The 19,168-nt window shown below is 31.7% G+C and overlaps 1 protein-coding gene across 1 annotated transcript in view; it reads left to right on the forward strand.

Moving 5' to 3' along the window:
• Nucleotides 1–19,168, forward strand: part of CNGB3 (cyclic nucleotide gated channel subunit beta 3) — a 274,698-nt gene that overhangs the window by 87,643 nt on the left and 167,887 nt on the right. The window contains exon 2 of the mRNA XM_074278924.1: nt 16,776–17,099. Within this exon, the coding sequence (XP_074135025.1) occupies nt 16,776–17,099 (324 nt within the window). The remainder of the gene's footprint in view (nt 1–16,775; nt 17,100–19,168) is intronic.

Raw genomic sequence — 19,168 nt, forward strand, 5'->3', positions numbered from 1 at the left:
AAAATACCTATTTGGGAAAACAACAGAGAGATCTAGGAGAGAGACTCTAAGTATTATTGGATTTACTGAAAATCATGATGACTAAAAGAGCTTAGATACTATTTTTCAGGAAATCATCAAAGAGAAATGCTTGCATGTCATAGAATCAGAAGGCAAAATAGCCATTGAAAGAATTCACCAAACATTTCCTAAAAGAGACCCCAAAATTAAACTCCAAGGAATATTGTGGCTAAATTTCAGAAATATTGAACCAAGGGAAAAATACTACAAGCAGCTAGGAAAAAAAAATTCAAATACTGAGGAGCTACAATAAGGATTGTCTAGGACCTAGCAGCTTCCACCTTAAAGGATCAAAGGGCCTATAATCTGATATTTTGAAAGGCAAAGGAACTTGGAATGCAGCCAAGAATAAACTACCATGCTAAACTGAGCATTTTCTTTCAGGGAAGAAGATGAACATTCAATGGAACAGATGAATTCCATTTATTTCTGATGAAAAGATCAGAACTAAACAAAAAATAAAATAAAATAAAATAAGCCTCCAAATATAGAACTCAAGAGAAGCATAAAAAGGTAAAAAGAAAAGAACTCTTGAGAGCTATATTTCTGTTATGGGTATACATAGAGAGTAAAGGTATAATTTGATTTTAATGATATAATATAAAAAAGAAACTAGAGGTGGAAAGGGGATTGTACTGGAAAAAGTAGGAAAGTGGAGGTAAAAATGAGGGAAATTACTTCTCACAAAAAGGCAAAGGAAACCTGTTATAATTGAAGGAAATAAGGGAGGAGGATGAACATTGTATGAATCTTACTCTCAGCAAATTTAACTCAAAGAGAAAATATTAGACACATTTGGTTCCTCAGAGAAACTTCTCTCACCTTATATAAAAGTTAGAGGGGAAAAGGGAAGAGGTAGGCTAAATAGAAGGGAAAACAGAAATAGTAAGGGAAAAGTACAAAAATGGGAGAGGGATTCTAAAGGGGAAGGGCTGCTTGAGGCAAGTGGTGCTCATGAGTAAAATACTGGGGAGGAGGAAAGGGGAAAAAGGAAAGAGAAAAATATAATTTGGGATACATAAGATGGCAGGAAATACAGAATCAGTAGTTTTAACTGTAAATGTGAATGGGGTAAATTCCCCCATAAAGCGGAAGCATAGAGCAGACTGGATTAGAAGCCAGAATCCTACAATATGTTGCTTACAAGAAAGACATTTAAAGCAGAGCAATACATACAAAGTAAAGGTAAAAGCCTGGAGCAGAATCTATTATGCTTCAGGTGAGGAAAAAAGGCAGGGGTAGCCATCCTGATCTCAGATCAAGCAAAAGCAAAAATTGATCTAATTAAAAGAGATGAAGAAGGAAACTATATCTTGCTAAAGGGTACCATAGATAATGAAGCAATATCAACACTAAAAATATATGTACCAAGTGGTATCGCCTGAAAATTCCTGAAGGAGAAGTTAAGAGAGCCATGAGAAGAAATAGACAACAAAACTATAATAGTGGGAGATCTCAACTTTGCTCTCTCAGGACTAGATAAATCAAACCACAAAATAAATAAGAAAAAAGTTATAGAGGTAAATAGAGTACTAGAAAAGTTAGGCATGATAGCTCTTTGGAGAAAATTTAAGTGGAGACAGAAATGAATCTATTTTCTTCTTGGAAGTTCATGAAACCTATACAAAAATTGACCATATATTAGGATATAAAAACCTCAAAATCAAATACAGAAAGGCAGAAAATGCATTTTTTAGATTTGATCCAATAAAAATTACATTCAACAAAAGGTCAGGGAAAACAGACCAAAAAGTAAACTAAATAATCTCATCCTAAAAAATGAAGGGGTGAAACAGCAAATCAGAGACATAATCAATAATTTCAGCCAACATAATAACAATAATGAGACAACATACCAAAATTTGTGGGATGCAGCCAAAGTGGAAATAGATGGAAATTTTATATCTCTAAATGCTTACTTGCAGAAAATAGAAAAATAGAAAATCAATGAATTGTGTTTGCAACTAAAAAAGCTAGAAAAAGAACAAATTAAAAATTCCCAATCAAATATCAAACTTGAAATTCTAAAAATAAAAGGAGAGATTAATAAAATTGAAAGTAAAAAAAATCCTATTGATTTAATAAATAAAACTAAGTATTGGTTTTATGAAAAAACAACAAAATTGATAAGCCTTTAGTTAATTTGATTAGAAAAAGGAAAGGGGAAAATCAAATTGTTAGTCTCAAAAATGAAAAGGGAGAACTTTCTACCAATGAAGAGGAAATTAGAGCAGTGGGTTATTTTGCCCAGCTTTAAGCTAATAAATTTGATAACCTGAGTGAAATAGAGGAATACCTACAAAAATATACATTACCCAGATTAACAGAAGAGGAAATAAGTTGCTTAAATAGTCCCATTTTAGAAAAAGAAATAGAACAAGCCATTAATCAACTCCCTAAGAAAAAATCCCCAGGACCAGATGGATTTACATGTGAATTCTACCAAACATTTAAAGAACAATTAACTCTAATACTATATAAACTATATGAAAAAATAGGAAACGAAGAACTCCTACCAAATTCCTTTTATGACACAGACATGGTACTGATACCTAAAGCAGGTAGGATGAAAACAAAGAAAGAAAATTATAGATCAATCTTCCTAATGAATATTGATGCAAAAATCCTATATAAAATATAGCAAAGAAATTATAGCAAATCATCCCCAGCATAATACACCATGACCATGTATGATTTATACCAGGAATACAAGGCTGGTTCAATATTAAGAAAACTATTAGCATAATTGACTATATCAATAAGGAAACTAACAAAAAAAAAATATGATTATCTCAACAGATGCAGAAAAAAAACATAACACAACATTCATTCCTATTAAAAACACTAGAGAGTATAGGAATAAATGGACTTTTCCTTAAAATAGTCAATAGCATCTATTTAAAACCATCAGCAAGCAAAATATGTAAATATGTAATGCGCATAAACTGGAATCATTCCCAATAAGATCAGGGGTGAAACAAAGTTGCCCACTCTCACTATTATTACTCAATATTGTATTAGAAATGCTACTTTTGGCAATAAGAGAATAAAAAGAGATTAAAGGAATTAGAGTAGGTAATGAGAAAACCAAATTATCAATCTTTGCAGATGATATGATGGTATACTTAGAGAACTCCAGAGAATCATCTAAAAAGCTATTAGAAATAATCCACAACTTTAATAAAGTTTCAGGATACAAAATAAATTCACATATATCATCAACATTTTTATGCATCACTAACAAAAATCCAACAGCAAGAAATACAAAGAGAAATTCCATCTAACATAACTGTCAATAGCATAAAATATTTGGCTATCAATCTCCCAAGGGAAAGTTGGGAACTCTGAGCAAAACTACAAAACACTATTCATACAAATAAAATCAAAATAATCACAAAATAAAATCAAACAAGTGGAAAAATATCAAGTGCTCTTGAATAGGTCGAGCAAATATAATAAAGATGACAATACTACCTAAACTAATCTACTTATTTAGTACTCTACTAATCAAACTCCCAAGAAACTTTTTTACTGACCTAAAAAACATAACAAAAAAATTCATCTGGAAGAACAAAAGGTCAAGAATTTCAAGGGAATTAATGGGAAAAAAAAAAAAAAAAGCACATGAAGGAGGCCTAGCTGTACCAGATCTAAAACTATATTATAAAGCAATGGTCATCAAACCATTTGGTACTGGCTAAGAAAGAGAGTAGTTGATTAGTGAAATAAGTTAGATTCAAAATAGTCAATGACTTTGGTAATCTAGTGTTTGACAAACCCAAAGACCGCAGCTTTTGGGATAAGAATTCACCATTTGACAAAAACTGCTGGGAAAATTTGAAACTAGTATGGCAGAAACTAGGCATTGACCCACACAAAATACTGCATACCAAGATAATATCAAAATGGGTTCATGATCTAGACATGAAGGAATGATATTATAAACCAATTAGAAGAACATAGGATAGTTTACCTCTCAGATATGTGGAGGAGGAAGGAATTTGTGACCAGAGAATAACTAGAGATCATTATTGGCCATAAAATATATAATTTTGATTATATTAAGTTAAAAAGGTTTTGTACAAACAAAACTAATGCAGACAAGATTAGAAGTCAATAAATAAACTGGGAAAACATTTTTACTTTCAAAGGTTCTGATAAAGGCCTCATTTCTTTTTTTTTTTTCTTTTTTAATGTACTCTTTTTTTTTTTTTAATTTTAATTTTATTTTATAATTATAACATTTTTTTGACCGTACATATGCATGGGTAATTTTTTACAACATTATCCCTTGCACTTACTTCTATTCAGATTTTTTCTCTTCCTCCCCCAACCCCCTCCCCCAGATGGCAAGCAGTCTTATATATGTTAAATATATTACAGTATATTCTAGATACAATATATGTGTGTAGAACCGAATTTTTTGTTGCACAGGAAGAATTGGATTCAGAAGGTAAAAATAACAGTTTACATTCATTTCCCAGTGTTTAAAGGCCTCATTTCTAAAATATGTAGAGAATTGACTCAAATTTATAAGAATTGAAGCCATTTTTTAATTGATAAATGGTCAAGGGACACGAACGGACAATTTTCAGATAAAGAAATTAAAACTATTTGTAGTAATATGAAAAAGCTGCTTCAAATCACTAGTAATCAAAGAAATACAAATTAAGACAACTCTGAGATGGCACTACACACCTGTCAGTTTGGCTGAGATGACAGGAAAAGATAATGACAAATGTTGGAGGGGATGTGGGGAAATTGAGAAACTGATACATTGTTGGTGGAACAGTGAATGCATCTAATCATTCTGGAGTGCAATTTGGAACTATGCTCAAAAAGTTATCAAACTGTGCATACTGTTTGACCCAGCAGTGTTTCTACTGGGCTTATATCCCAAAGAGATCTTAAAGGAGGGAAAGGGACCCAAATGTGCAAAAATGTTTGTGGCAGCCCTCTTTGTAGTGGCAAGAAACTAGAAATGGAATGGATGCTCAACAATTGGATAATGGCTGAGTAAATTGTGGTATAGGAATGTTATGAAATACCATTGTTCTGTAAGAAACAACCAGCAGGATGATTTTAGAGAGGCCTGAAGAAACTTACATGAACTGATGCTAAGTGAAACAAGCAGAATCAGGAGATCATTATACGTGGCAACAAGACTATATGATGATCAATTCTGATGAACATGGCTTTCTTCAACAATGAGATGATTCAAACCAGTTCTAAAACCTGGCAAGAATACACAAAAGAACTATGAAAGAAAGATCTTAACATCCTAATAGCCACTATAATGTGCTTACTGATCTAAAGTCAGACATCCTAGAGAACTAATTAAAAAGTGGGCATTAGGAAGTACTACTAACAAAAATAACAGAGAAGATTATATAAGTTCACTATCAAGTATAAATTCTTATGTTTACCAATTCACATGATTAGATTTATTGAAATACAGCAAATTGGAGTAGAAAATGGGACTCTGTCAATTAATGGGGGCTCAAAGATAAGTTCTAATTTAGGATACATCTATAACTCCATATAACCCTGAATAAGAAGTTATTCTGTCTTCCATAACCCATACAAAAGGCCAAAACTGAGGGACAGAAGGTCACTGACACTCCAAATTCTATAAGAAGCAAAGAACTCCTACTCAGAAAGACAGGAAGAAATTTTCAAGGAAAATGTAGAAATTCCCAGCAAGTAGCTAGAAACTGGTAGTAATATATAGATGAAGAGACAAATGGTCACAGACATGATAACACTTGCCTCTAGTCACACAACTAGTAAGCTTGGAGTTATTGTTTGCATTCTAGGTTTCTTCTCACTAGTGGTTATTCTCCCATATAACACGCTGCTCTTATTCTTTCAATGTTTACCTGTCTCTGTCTCTGTCTCTCTCTAGCTCTCTTTAATATAATTGTGAACTCTCTAAAACATCAGGACTTCAACAATCATTTTGAGAAACTTTGAACCATTATAAAAACAATTTTCATTATATAAATGTTTATTCTAATTATTTTTCTTTGATCATATTGTGAGCATGAAGCAACTCAGCTGATTTCATTCAAGAAACACATTGAAAGCATATCCTAGGCCTTTATTAAGATATTCTCCCTTTATTCCTGAGTATCTGATAATAATTTCTTTCCCTTTTCCAGATTCTTCCATCCATTGGGCTAAAAAGTATTCAAAATAAACACAATAAAGACTCAAACATTTTCTCCATTTGAAAAAGTGGCTTAATTTTGTTGTTATAGGTCATAAAATACCCGAGCTCCATACCTACAAAGAGTTAAGGAAATCTAGCAGCATAAAATAAATCTAGAGAGTGAAACTATTCAAGCAGAAAGTTGTAATTTTCAATCTTTATTGTAGAACAGAAAGCTATGGTGAAATGAAGCAGACTAACAATAAAATAAGACTGTGGATCGAATTGTGTTGAATCTATTTTTCTAGGCTGTTTTTAAAAACTGACTAGGAGCATACAAGTTTAGCCCCTTAGAGCTGATCAAGATGCATACTTGATGGCTGTTAGATTATAGGTTATGGCAAAGGGTCAAGGAACTTGGGGAGAAAAATCACATTTATTTCATATTTCTCTTAAATAACTGCTCAAAATAAAGTTTTATCCAACTCAAGAATCCTTTTGAACTTTATGAATATTTTAGCAGCAATATATTTTTTGTGTAATTCAATATAGCATCGAGTAGATGATGATCATGAAATGACCATTCAGTTTGTTATTTTACAATATTTCTATGTTTAAAAAAATAACATATTTTACAACATTGGTATTTTTTAGACTCAGTAGAAATAGCAACAAGAGCTTTAAAACTCCATTATTTTAAAATAATTTTCACAATTTTCCATCTTAAAAACATAACAATTTAAAAGTTAAATTTATTAATATGAATTGACCATTTTTGTTTGGTACTTGCATAAAAGAGAATGCTAATACTATTTTAGCAACATTGTTTTTCCAGAAGTTGTAATTTGGTACCTTTCTGAGTAATCCTAGCTTTTGTTCTACCAAATTACCCTGATCAGAAAGATGTTTCTGAGTCTCCTTCTGTCTCTAAAATTTCTCTTGTTCTCACCTTCGACCTCTGTTCCTAATGTCACTCTATTTCTAGACTTCATTATTTATTATTGGCTAAAAGCTTCCTAATTTGTCTTCCTATCATTTCTCTCACTTCTCTATCTCATCCTTCACAATATTGCCAAATTAATCTTATTGCTGTATATGACTAGCATTCAATTGCCTAGCATTTCAGTTGCCTATGAAATAAAATATATACTCCTTATACTCACATTAAAGTCCCTCAACAAACTTGACCTTTTTAAAACCAATTTTCAGTTTTATTTAATGGTATTTTCTTCAGCCTATTTTACAGGAGAGATTAATGAAGTATACTTTTCATAACAATAGTGCATTATCATCTCTCTGACAGTTCCAGATGGTCTATTCTTTTCCCAATGTTAAGGCTGATTCACAAAATTCCCTCAATCAGGTGATCAGAATTTGTATAGACTAGCCCTCTGGTTCAATTCTAGGACTAGATCAATATATTTTTCCAATCCTAATGCATTCTCCTGCTGTTCAGTGTCTCCAAGTAAGTCTCCACCTAGAAGTATGGACTTCTTCAAAGTCAAAGCTTCAGTCAAACTTAGTCAGAAGCTCTGATTCTGTAGTATTCTTAATCCTATGTTCCAGGCATTGAACAAAAGGGTTGTGTTAATAACATCTGTGTGGTTAGGATTATCAAAATGTGTGATTTAACTTTGATAAATAGCCCTGCTATTGGGAGGGAAGTTCATTATTTGATATAAATTACTAGAAAAAAATTGAAAATAAATATGAAAGAAATTATATTTAGGTCAACACCTCCTATTTTATTCAAGATAAGCTCTGAGTCCAAGCCTAGATAAAAGGTTACATGACAAACAAATTAGAGGAATGAAGGAGAAAATTTCCTATCATATCTACGGAAAAAAGAGAAAAATAACTAAACAGGTAGAAAAAAATCAGAGAAAATAAATTAGTTAATTTTAATTATATAAAGCAATGTTTTTGCACTAATAAATCCAATAAAACCAAAATTAAAAGGCGATATTTTCAACAAGTTTCTCTGATAATTTCCAAGATAGATACTTTATTCAAATTTATAATAATAAAAATCATCCTTCAATTCATAAATAGCTTAAGAATAGGAAAAGGCAAAATTCTTAAAGAAGAAACCTATTATCTATAGGCATAAAATTTTTCCAAACAAATTAGAGAAATGCAAATAAAAACATTTCTGAGTTTTTATCTCACACTCATTAGAATGGCAAAGATGACCCAAAAATAAATAAATAAATAAAAATAATCAATGTTGTAGGGGATGTGAAAAAACAGGCTTGTTGATTTTACTGTTGGTGATCCAATCATTTGGGAGAAACACCAAAAGTCACTAAACAATGTGTGCTCTTTGACCCACATTTACCACTGCTAAACCTACACACACACACACACACACACACACACACACACACACACACACACACACACACACACAAGTAAAACAATATAAAAACCGAAAACTGAATGAAAACTTGTCAACTGCGGAAACATCTAATATGAATGTGATGGAATAATGTTGCACTGTAAGAAATGAGGAAGTAGATTATTTTAAAAAGACAAAAAAAAACCATAAAAATTAATACAGAGTGAAAGAAGCAAAACTAAAATATTTCATATTGTTAACAGCAATATTATAAAACTGAACAATTTTAAACCTTTTATAAACTGATTAATAAAATTAATAGAACCAAGAGAACAATTTATATAATAATACTCACACAAACACAACTTTGAAAGCTGTATAAACATGATCAATACAGTGATTATTGATGAATCCAGAGGACCAATGATAGAACATTACAAGAAAGGTGACAGATTTAATTTAGCTTGGAAGAAGATAATGAAGTTAAAATTCTGTCATCCCAAGCCTCCAAGAAAAATAAGAATTAGTCTCAGGCTATGGAAGAGCTCAAAAGGAATTTTGAAAACCAAGTAAGAGAGACAGAGGAAAAATTAAGAAGAGAACTGAGAGTAATATAAAAGGAAACAGAAAAAGTTGATGAAGAGAAATATGTCTTAAAAAGCAAAATTGGCTAAGAAAAGAGGTACAAAAGCTCACTGAGGAAAATAATTCCTTAAAAACTGGAGCAAATGAAAGCTAATGATTATGAAAAATCAACATACAATAAAGCCAAACCAAAAACTGAAAAAGTGGGAAAAAATCCAAGAAAGAAAATTTTAAAAGTTATTGGCCTACCTAAAAGCCATGATCACAAAAAAAGAGTCTAGATATTATTCTTTTTTTAATTTCAAAAAAAATTGTCCTAATATTCTAGAACCAGAGGGTAAAATAGAAATTGAAAGAATTCATCAATTACCTCCTGAAAGAGATCCCAAAAATGAAAACTCCCAGGAATATTATAGTCAAATTAAGGAACTCCCAGGTCAAGGAGAAAATATTGCAAGCATTCAGAAAGAAATAATTCCACGTATAATGGAATTGCAGTTAGGATAGTACAAGATTTAGCAACTTCTACATTAAAGGATTGGAGGGTTTGGAATATAATATTCTGCAGAGCATTGGAGCTGGGATTACAACCAAGAATTATCAACCATGAAAACTGAGTATAATCCTTCAGGGCAAAAGGTGGAAATTCAATGAAATCGAGTATTTTTAAGGATTTGTGTGGAAAAGACCAGAGCTGAATAGAAAATTTGATTTTTATATACAGGACTTAGGCGAAGCATAAAGATGTAATCAGGAAAGTGATATCATATATAAGTGATAAGAAATTTCTGTTTACATTCCTACATGGAAGGATGATACCTATAACTCATTAGAACTTTCTCATTATTGCAATTAGAAGGAGTATATATAGACAGAGGGAACAGATGTGAGTTGAATATGAATGGATAATATCTTTATAAAATGAAATTAAGGGATCAGAGAGGAATTGGTGTGTAAAAGTGAAAAGGAGAAGTGGAATAATGTAAATTATCTGACATAAAAAGAGGCAAGAAAAAGGAGAGGGTGAATGAGTGAGCCTTACTCTCATCAGAACTGGTTCAAAGAAGAAATAACATACACACTCAATATGAGTATAGAAATCTATCTTACCCTGCAAAAAAAAAATAAGAGGAAAATTAGATATGAGGAAAGGGGAGAGTAATGAAAGAGAGGGCATATTGGAGGAAGAGTGGTCAGTAACAAAAACACTCAAAAGTGTTTTGAGGGGAGATGGGGTGAAAGAAGCAAGGGAATAGAATAAATGGGGGAAAATACACTTAGTAATTGTTAAAAAAAAAAAAAAAAAAAAAGTAAAAAAAGAAATCTGAAGCAAGTTTCTCTGATAAGGCCTCATTTCTTTCTTTTCTCTTTTTTTTCCCTGAGGCTGGGGTTAAGTGATTTGCCCAGGGTCACCCAGCTAGGAAGTGTTAAGTGTCCGAGAGCAGATTTGAACTCGGGTCCTCCTGAATTCAAGGCTGGTGCTCTATCCACTGTACCACCTAGCTGCCCCCTAAGGCCTCATTTCTTAAACATAGAGGGAACTGAGTCAAATTTATAAAAAATAAGAGCCATGGCCCAATTGATAAATGATCAAAAGATATGATCTAAGCTTAAAGGGTTACAAATTAATACATATCCTCTGACCTAACAATACCATTACTAGGAATAATTTCCAAAAGAGATTTTTAAAAAAGGAAAAGGATATCTGTATAAAAATGTTTATAGCAGCATTCTTTTCAGGGCAAAAAAAAATGGAAATTAAGAGGATGTCCATCAATTGGGGAATGGCTGAATAAACTGTGATATGTCATTATGATAGAATGTTATTGTTCTATGGGAAATGATGCGCAGGATGCTCTCAGCAAAACCTGGAAAACCCCTCCATGAACTCAAGCAAAGTGAAGTGTACTGTGTACAAAGTTATAGAAATGTTCTGAGATGATCAGCTGTAAATGACTGCTATTCTCAGCAGTGCAATGATCCACTGCTACTCTGAAGGATTTGATGAAAAATCCTATTCATATCCAGAGAAGGAACTGATTGTATCTGAATTCAGATTGAAGCATATTCATTCTCATTCTCATTCTCTCTCTCTCTCTCTTTCTTTCTCTCTCTTTTTCTTTCTCTCTCTCGATATTTTTTAGATTAGGAGATCTATGTTTTCTTTCAAAATATTACTTTTATGGAAACATTTTGCATAATTTCACATTTGGTTTATTAATGGTGATTGGGGATGGGGGATAAGGGAAAGAATCTGAAACTCAAAAAATTTAAAAAACAAATGTGAAAAAAACTGTTAAATGTAACTGAGGAAAATTTAACAAATTATTTTTAAAGTGATAACAAAAAATAGAATATTGAAAAGCTAGACGGTATCAAAAGGAAGGCTTGTGGGATGGTGAGCAGCCTTAAGCATAGTATATAGAAGCATCATTTAAAGAAACTGGAGGTATTTAACTTGAAGATGAAAAACTCATAGAGAACACAGTAGCCGTCTTCAAATATTTGAAACAAAGTTTTGTTAAAAAGGGATTAATGATATTCTATTTGGCCCAAAAAAGCAGAATTAAGGGTAACAAATGTAATCTATAAAGATAAAATTTTGGGTTAATATCAGGCAAATTTTAGAACTGTCTAAAAGTGAAATGCTTCACTTAATATAACAACAAGTGGGTTTCTTTCTCACTAAAGGTCTGTAAACAGAAGCTGGATGACTACTTGACATACTGTAGTATGAATTATTTGGAAGAAAAGGTGACCATTAAGATCCCTTCCAACTCTGGAATTCTATGATTCTACCTAAAAAATAGCCACACTATTTATCTTATTGATCACCTATTGATCACAAGATATAGTTAATGAAATTGCTTTTAGAATGTTTGATGGATCATTTTTTAAAAGCAAAGAGCAATTGTAAATGAAGGAGAATCAAATAAAGAAGAACATTAATTAACTTTGTGGTATAGTTAAGGTCTAAGAATGATTAAAGATCAAACAGTTATCCCATTCATATTTACATAACAAGATTATCATGCCTCCTTTCTAGTCATATGTCATATAATTTTCCTTTATTAGGTGCTGCAACTACAATACTTCTTCCCCATTTCCCTGAAAACTCTTTATACCTTAGGAACTCCAAGAATCTAAGAGGAATAAACATTGAAAAAAATCCTTTTGTGAAGGTCAAAAGAGGTATAATTAAAAGCAATTTTATACTAAAGACCGCCAGGACAGAAGAAAGAATGGGATGAAAATTCAATTCATAAACTTCTCATGAAAGTGCAATGTTAAGGGAATGTGAGCATATCATTATCTAATAGCAGTTGGTGCCCTTTCTCTGCCAAAAGCAAAACAGGTGATAAATTTGTATATTGTCTTAATAATAAATTAATCTTTCCAAAAATAAAGGAAATGAAAATTTGAGATGTTTAGCTTTCTAGTTTTGGACTAAGAATTAATGGAAAATTTTTGCATACATATACTCTCATTATAAATATTACCAGAAATTCATTTTTCTTGAAGTTAACACCTAGTAACTTGTTATAATAACTAAGAAAAACATGGAATAACTTGTTCGCTTGTTTGTTTTTTACTATTGGAAAATTTACCCTATAGCTTTATTTTTTAACATACTAATTAAATATACCTTAGCTAAGAAGCTAATTGATTATGGACTATCTTCTTTTCCAGCCACACTATTAATTTTCTTATTTAACAGTTGATCATGATGTCCAATTAATGGAACTGCTTTCAAAACATTTAATGAATGATTTTTTTAAGACAAAGAAACATTGTGCATGAAGGGAATCAAATAAAGAAGCAGGTTGATCAACTTTGTAGAGTGGCAAAGGTAAAAGAATGAGTAAAGGTCAAATAGCTATCCTATTTGAATTCACATAATAAATCCATCATGGCCTGATTGGTATTTATAAAATAATAACATACAAGAGTCTTTTTTTCCAAAACATTTATTCCATTAGTCACAGCCTAAACCAATATAGCATTCATTAGTCACAGATGCCAATAGTTATTAGCAACTTCCTGAAGGCATTTTCATCCTTAATATCTGTTATATTCTTCATGCATTTTAATTATAAATTAAAAGCAATGCAAATATTATAATCAAAGAAACTAAAATTATTTCTACTTACTGAAATATCATATTAAAAAGTATGTTAGTTATAGAACTTCACATCAGCCGAATCACCTAAAAAAAATGGAACATCTCATTATCATTACACCTGCAAGTGACTAAAAAAAATTTAAATAGGTCTAAATTTGTAATCCACAAAATCATACTGGTAAATATTTCTAAACATAATTTTACATATTCCATGGTGGGAAAAGTAGCAATTTTTATAAATTCATTAAGTATTCAAATTACTGAACTCAAAAAAAAAATAAATATATTCTGAAGTTTTCTTTAGCAATTCATTTTATGTACCTTATGTTTTTCACATAAACAATATTGAATATTTAAAACTTGAAAGATTTGAAATCAACATTAAAAAATGAGAACAATATAAATGCAGTAGGACTTAGGGAACATAGTGGATATAGAGACTTTGTAATCAAAAAGACTTTCCCCTGACACCTACTATTTCGGTTACCAAGGAAAAGTTACTTAACTTTTCAAAGCCTCCTAACAACAAAAACAATAAATTAGAGAACAACTTCAGATCTGTATTAGTAGAAGGAGTTTTCTTCGCAAAGAATTCCTCTTAACAAAAAAAAAAAAAAAAAAAAAAAAAAAAAAAAAAAAAAAAAAAAATCACAGGTCCAGACAATGTTGACAATAATGTAGTCTAAATTGTAATTTAATGTAATATATTTTCTGTGGTTTTTATTTACTTTTACCATTTCCCAAAACTTGATTAAACAGATGCTCAGAAGAAAAAAAAAACAGCTGTATATTTTGTTTAACGACTTTTTCTGACTAACTCAGAGCCTTATCAGAAAATTACATGCTATTCCAATCCTTATTGTTGCAAATCTTTGTAAAAAGAAAAAATACTAATATGCATTCCTGCATTAGAAGGTCCAGAATGAAAAAGAGATAGAAAGGAAAAGTTGCCATTATGTGAGCAATATGGAGAACAAATTCTATGAAAAGATGGCCAGATGAATGACAAATTCACTATCAAGGGAAGAGATTACCAGAAATCCAGCTGTCAGAATTTACCTTAATATGAACCAGAGTGGGATGTACCTCATCATGGACCAATATATGACCTGCAGGGAATGAAAACGTAACTTTGGGGAGTCATAAATTCATAGAATCATAGATTAAGAGCTTGAACTGACCCTTGGGGTCATTGAATAATGGAATCATACATTTCAAGCCAGAAGAAATGATAGAAACCATTGAAGGAAATTTTGCATTTTACTAATGAGACAACCTGGCACATAAAGTTTAGTTGATTTGCCCAATATACACACAGCTAGTGCAAAAACATATATCACTAAGATATCATTGTTATGACAATCAAAACCTGTCATAACTCCTCATTTTATGATTCATCGACCCCTTTCTTCATTCACAATGCAACTAAAGAGCCAACTTTGTATTTAATTGTATTTATTCTTTTCATATTCCTACATGTGTATATACCTATATGCATCTACATATATATATATATCTATATACATATGTATATATATGTATATATATGCATATGTCTTTTTTCTCCTTAGTTAATATATAAGCTTTTTGAGGACAAGGATTATTTTACTCATTATATTCCCCTTCACCCCACATATTCAACTTGTTGCCAAGCTTTGTTTCTAGCTTCATAATAGCATAGTATATACATCTCTTTCTCTCAACTTATACAGCCACCATTATGGTACAGGCTCTCATTACCTCACACTTGAACTATTTTAATAACATTGCTGATCTCCCTTCTTCAACTGCAATCCATTCTTCATTCATTTGCCAAAGTGATCTTTTTAAAGCCCAGGTGTGATTACATTACCTCATCATACCCTACTCAATAAACTTCAATTACTCTCTTTTAAGAACAGGATTAAATATAAAATCTTCTGTTTGACTTTTAAAGCCCTTCCTATCCATGTATTCTACAATCCAGCCATATTGACCTTCTTGCCATTTCTTTACACTGCATCTCTCAAATTTCTGGCTTTTAATTACTTGCCCCCATGCCTGGAATATCCTCTTTCCTCACTTCTACCATTTAGATTCTCTTATTATTTTCAATATTCATCTCAAATCTCACTTTCTATAAGTCTTTCCCATTTCCTGACTACTTCTAGAGCCTTCCCTTGAAATTATTTCCCTTTTATTATATAAATATATAAGTGTATATATCCATAGACATATATGTATATTTATGTGAAGCCTTTGAGAGTAAAGATTGTTTTACCCCTTTTTTTTTTGTCCCCAATGTTTAGTACAGTACCTGGTACATAGTAAATGTTTAAAAACTATTTGTATCCCTAATACTTAGCATGGTGCCTAAGATATTTAATAAATAATTGCTTATTTATTAATTTGGTCAATCTAAAGAAGTGATCATTGTTAATCATGACAACTCAAGAGAGGTTATCCTTTTGTTTATTTTAGACCTGACCAAAAGAAGGATCAATCTGCAAGGGTGACACCTCCATAATTATTATTATTTAAGTCTTCTTTGGTAAATAAAAAAACCTACATTTAAAATTTTTACTCTGTTTAATCTTGCTGTGGAATTTTTCCCTTTGTTTCATTATAACCAAACAATGTAAAAGAACATTATTTCATTTATAGAAAATTTAAATTAACACAGGAAATTTAGTTTGTTTATATTTCCTTCCAAGCAGGAATGTTTGTAAGTTAATAAATTGTATCTGGTAGACATTGGCTAAAATACACAGTACAGAGTTTTTCTCTTAAACCAATATGACTCTGCATCCAGAATTCTATTTCCTTTGCCAAATTTCCTCTCTAGAAGTTTACACAAAAGGAAGTGAGAGAAATACAATACCTGAAACCAAATAACTTTGGAATTCAGCCAAGAAAGAATATGAAAAGTAATGGCAGTACTGAAAATCCAATATACCAGTATACCAGTGAACAAGATCTTTAGCTACATGTCTTAAAATACAAACATTATGAGGTTTTTGGAAAGCAGGTTTTGAAAGCACTTCTAAGTTCAAGTCTCATATCACCTCAGTGAAGAACAATATTAGGTAGAGTTTTACTTTGAATGATTTTTCCATCTCCTTTTGCTATTTTGACTTGAACCTAAATGAATGCTGTATTTGTTGATATTGTCAAAATGGAAATTAAAATGAAATTTAACTGAACAAAGTTTTAAAGCTCACATGGCATTATGTAACAAAAGTTGTACAAGTGCATTGGAATTAAAAAGATTCCATTTGGGAAAATACACCACCTTAGAAGAAGGCATGTCCAGATTATTATGTGTCAATTATATTCTTCAACTAGTTCCCCATTATATCTTTGTCTTTTTAACAAAAAGATTAAATCTAAAAACATAATTGTGAATTCATATTCAAAAGCAATATGGGGCAATTAGCTAAGGCAATTTAGTTCCAACTAAATATCTAAGCCTCTCAAACATTTCCTCTACACTCATTTCTGATAATAATAATAATAATAATTTTACTCTTTAAACATAGCTAACTATCAAAGCAGAAATATCTGCTCTTAAAATCAAGGCCTTTGACAAAGCATGCCTTGGAAAAGCCTGCTTCTCTAGGGAGTTGCTTCTAGGAATTAACCAGAACAAAATCCTGATTAAACACCTAATTGGCTTATCTAGTGGTGGAGAGAAAAACAAAGTTCACAACTCTACACAGGCAGAACAACAAGGACTTCCTGATCTGGAAGGAAAGATGTTTAAGCCACTGAAAACAAAATTCAACAAGGTAAAGCCTGAAGAAGGAAATAAGAATGAAGAAATTATTAAGCCAGACATTCCAACTCAGCCATCCATGGGCCAGGTAATATATATACACTGTTGAATTCACTCATGTGTAACAACTGTGTGTTTGAAATGGTTAAGGAAATGTGGTCAGTAATGTGGAAGAATGCTCAAGGCTTTCCTAAGTTAGACTGTCCAGCATCACCTATTCAAAATATCTCATTTTTTTATGTCTTATTTTCTACTTCTGTCCACTTACCTGTATTTAATTTTTATGTGATGGATTAGGAAGCTGTATCCCATGTCAGGAAGAGAAAGTAAAAGTGTTGGGTGTAGCTTTTAATATGTGATAGTACTTAAAAAGAAAGCTGTTCCAGCTTGCAAGTCTGTGTTGTCTTTGTTTTAAAGAGTTTCTGTCAACCTAATCTTACCAACTCATCTGACTGAGAATGCAGGGAAGTAGGACAGGGAATGAAGATAATAGTAAATAACATTGTGTCATAGCATTATTTTATTCAATGAAGACATGTCTTTTTTTTTTACAAGTTATGCTTAGATTACTGTGGTATTCAGCATAGTTGAAATAAAAAAAATAAAACTCTGAAGGTCTTTGAATTGGATATGAGGGGGGAAAGTAGGATGGTTGAAAAGAGTTCTTAAGGTATGACATACACATATATTATAAGAATGTTAATTTTCAAACCCTTGGTTTATTAGCTGACCACTTACGTCAAAAAGACACAAGAAAACCATGTTTCAGACTTTTACTTGTATGGAGTCAAATGTGGCAGACTAGGAACTGAAGACAAAGACAAATGAAACTGTAATCTTTTTATTACAGAAAACATGCACAGCGAAAAGTAAATACAAAATAAATCAAAAAGTAGCATTGGAAAGAAAACACTAACAATTGAGAAATTCAGAAACTGTCTTTTGCTGGAGGGGGTTCCTGAGCGGATCTTGATGGATTCTAAGCTAGAGATAGGAAGTTTTCTAGCCATAGGAGACAACTTTTGGCATAGAGATGGGACATGGAATGTTTTAATGACAAAATAAATCCAATATGGTTGGACCATAAAGTATCAAGGATAGCCATATGAAATCAATCTGGAAAACTAAGAACCAAATGCTAAATAGAAAAGTCTATTTTTATTCTATAGGTGTTAGAAGGACATTGATTCTTTGTGAACACCAAAGCAATGTGATCAAACCTGTTTTTAAAAGAATGTCAAATACATCCAGTTATAACTTATATCTGATTGCTTATTGTGTGAGGCAAGGGAAAGAGGAATGGAGGGATATAATTTAGAATTCAAAACTAAAAATGGTTTTGAAAATTGTTTTAATGTACATATAATATATGGATGTATTGTGTGTGTGTGTAGATATAAACATATATATGTAATTTTAGCAGCTGAGCAGGATTAAAGAGGCAAGAGCCTAGAGGAAGAGAGACCAGTAAAGAGAAACTAAAATCATGCAGGGAAGAGGTAATGAAAGCCTAGACATTAGAGGAATGAAAGAGATAGATGCAAGAGATGTGATAAAGTTAGAACTGACAAGACTTAGGAAGGAAATAAACATGGTAGATGAGTGATCAAATTTAAGTTTTTTGAGGGCAGAAACTACTTTATTTTTGTTTTTATATCCTAAGCACCTAGCTCAGTATTTGACATATAGTAGCTCCTAAATAAATGTTTGCTACTGTTTGACTAAGGGAAAGGAAAGAGTCAAGAATGACTACAAAATTTGTAGACTGCATTTTGAAATGGCATGGAGTCTAAAAGAGAGAGAGAGAGAGAGAGAGAGAGAGAGAGAGAGAGAGAGAGAGAGAGAGAGAGAGAGAGAGAGAGAGAGAGAGAGAGAGAGAAATTAAAAGAGGAGATGGATTTAGGGCAAAAAAAAAAATTCTACTGTGATTTTGAGATGACAATGGAACATTCAAGTAGAGATGTGCAAGATGAAGATAATGATATGGGAACCTGATTTTAGGAGAGAAGTGAGGACTGACTGTGTAAGTTTGGGAGTCATCTGCATGAAGAGAGTCAAGTATATAATAACTAATGAGTCCAGAAGCAGAGATAGTGAAGAGAAAACACCCAGAACAGATCCCTGAGGTACATTCACTCTTAGGGGATGAAACATGGA

This window comes from Sminthopsis crassicaudata, chromosome 1, assembly GCF_048593235.1.
Source record: "Sminthopsis crassicaudata isolate SCR6 chromosome 1, ASM4859323v1, whole genome shotgun sequence".
In the NCBI taxonomy this organism is placed as follows: Eukaryota; Metazoa; Chordata; class Mammalia; order Dasyuromorphia; family Dasyuridae; genus Sminthopsis; species Sminthopsis crassicaudata.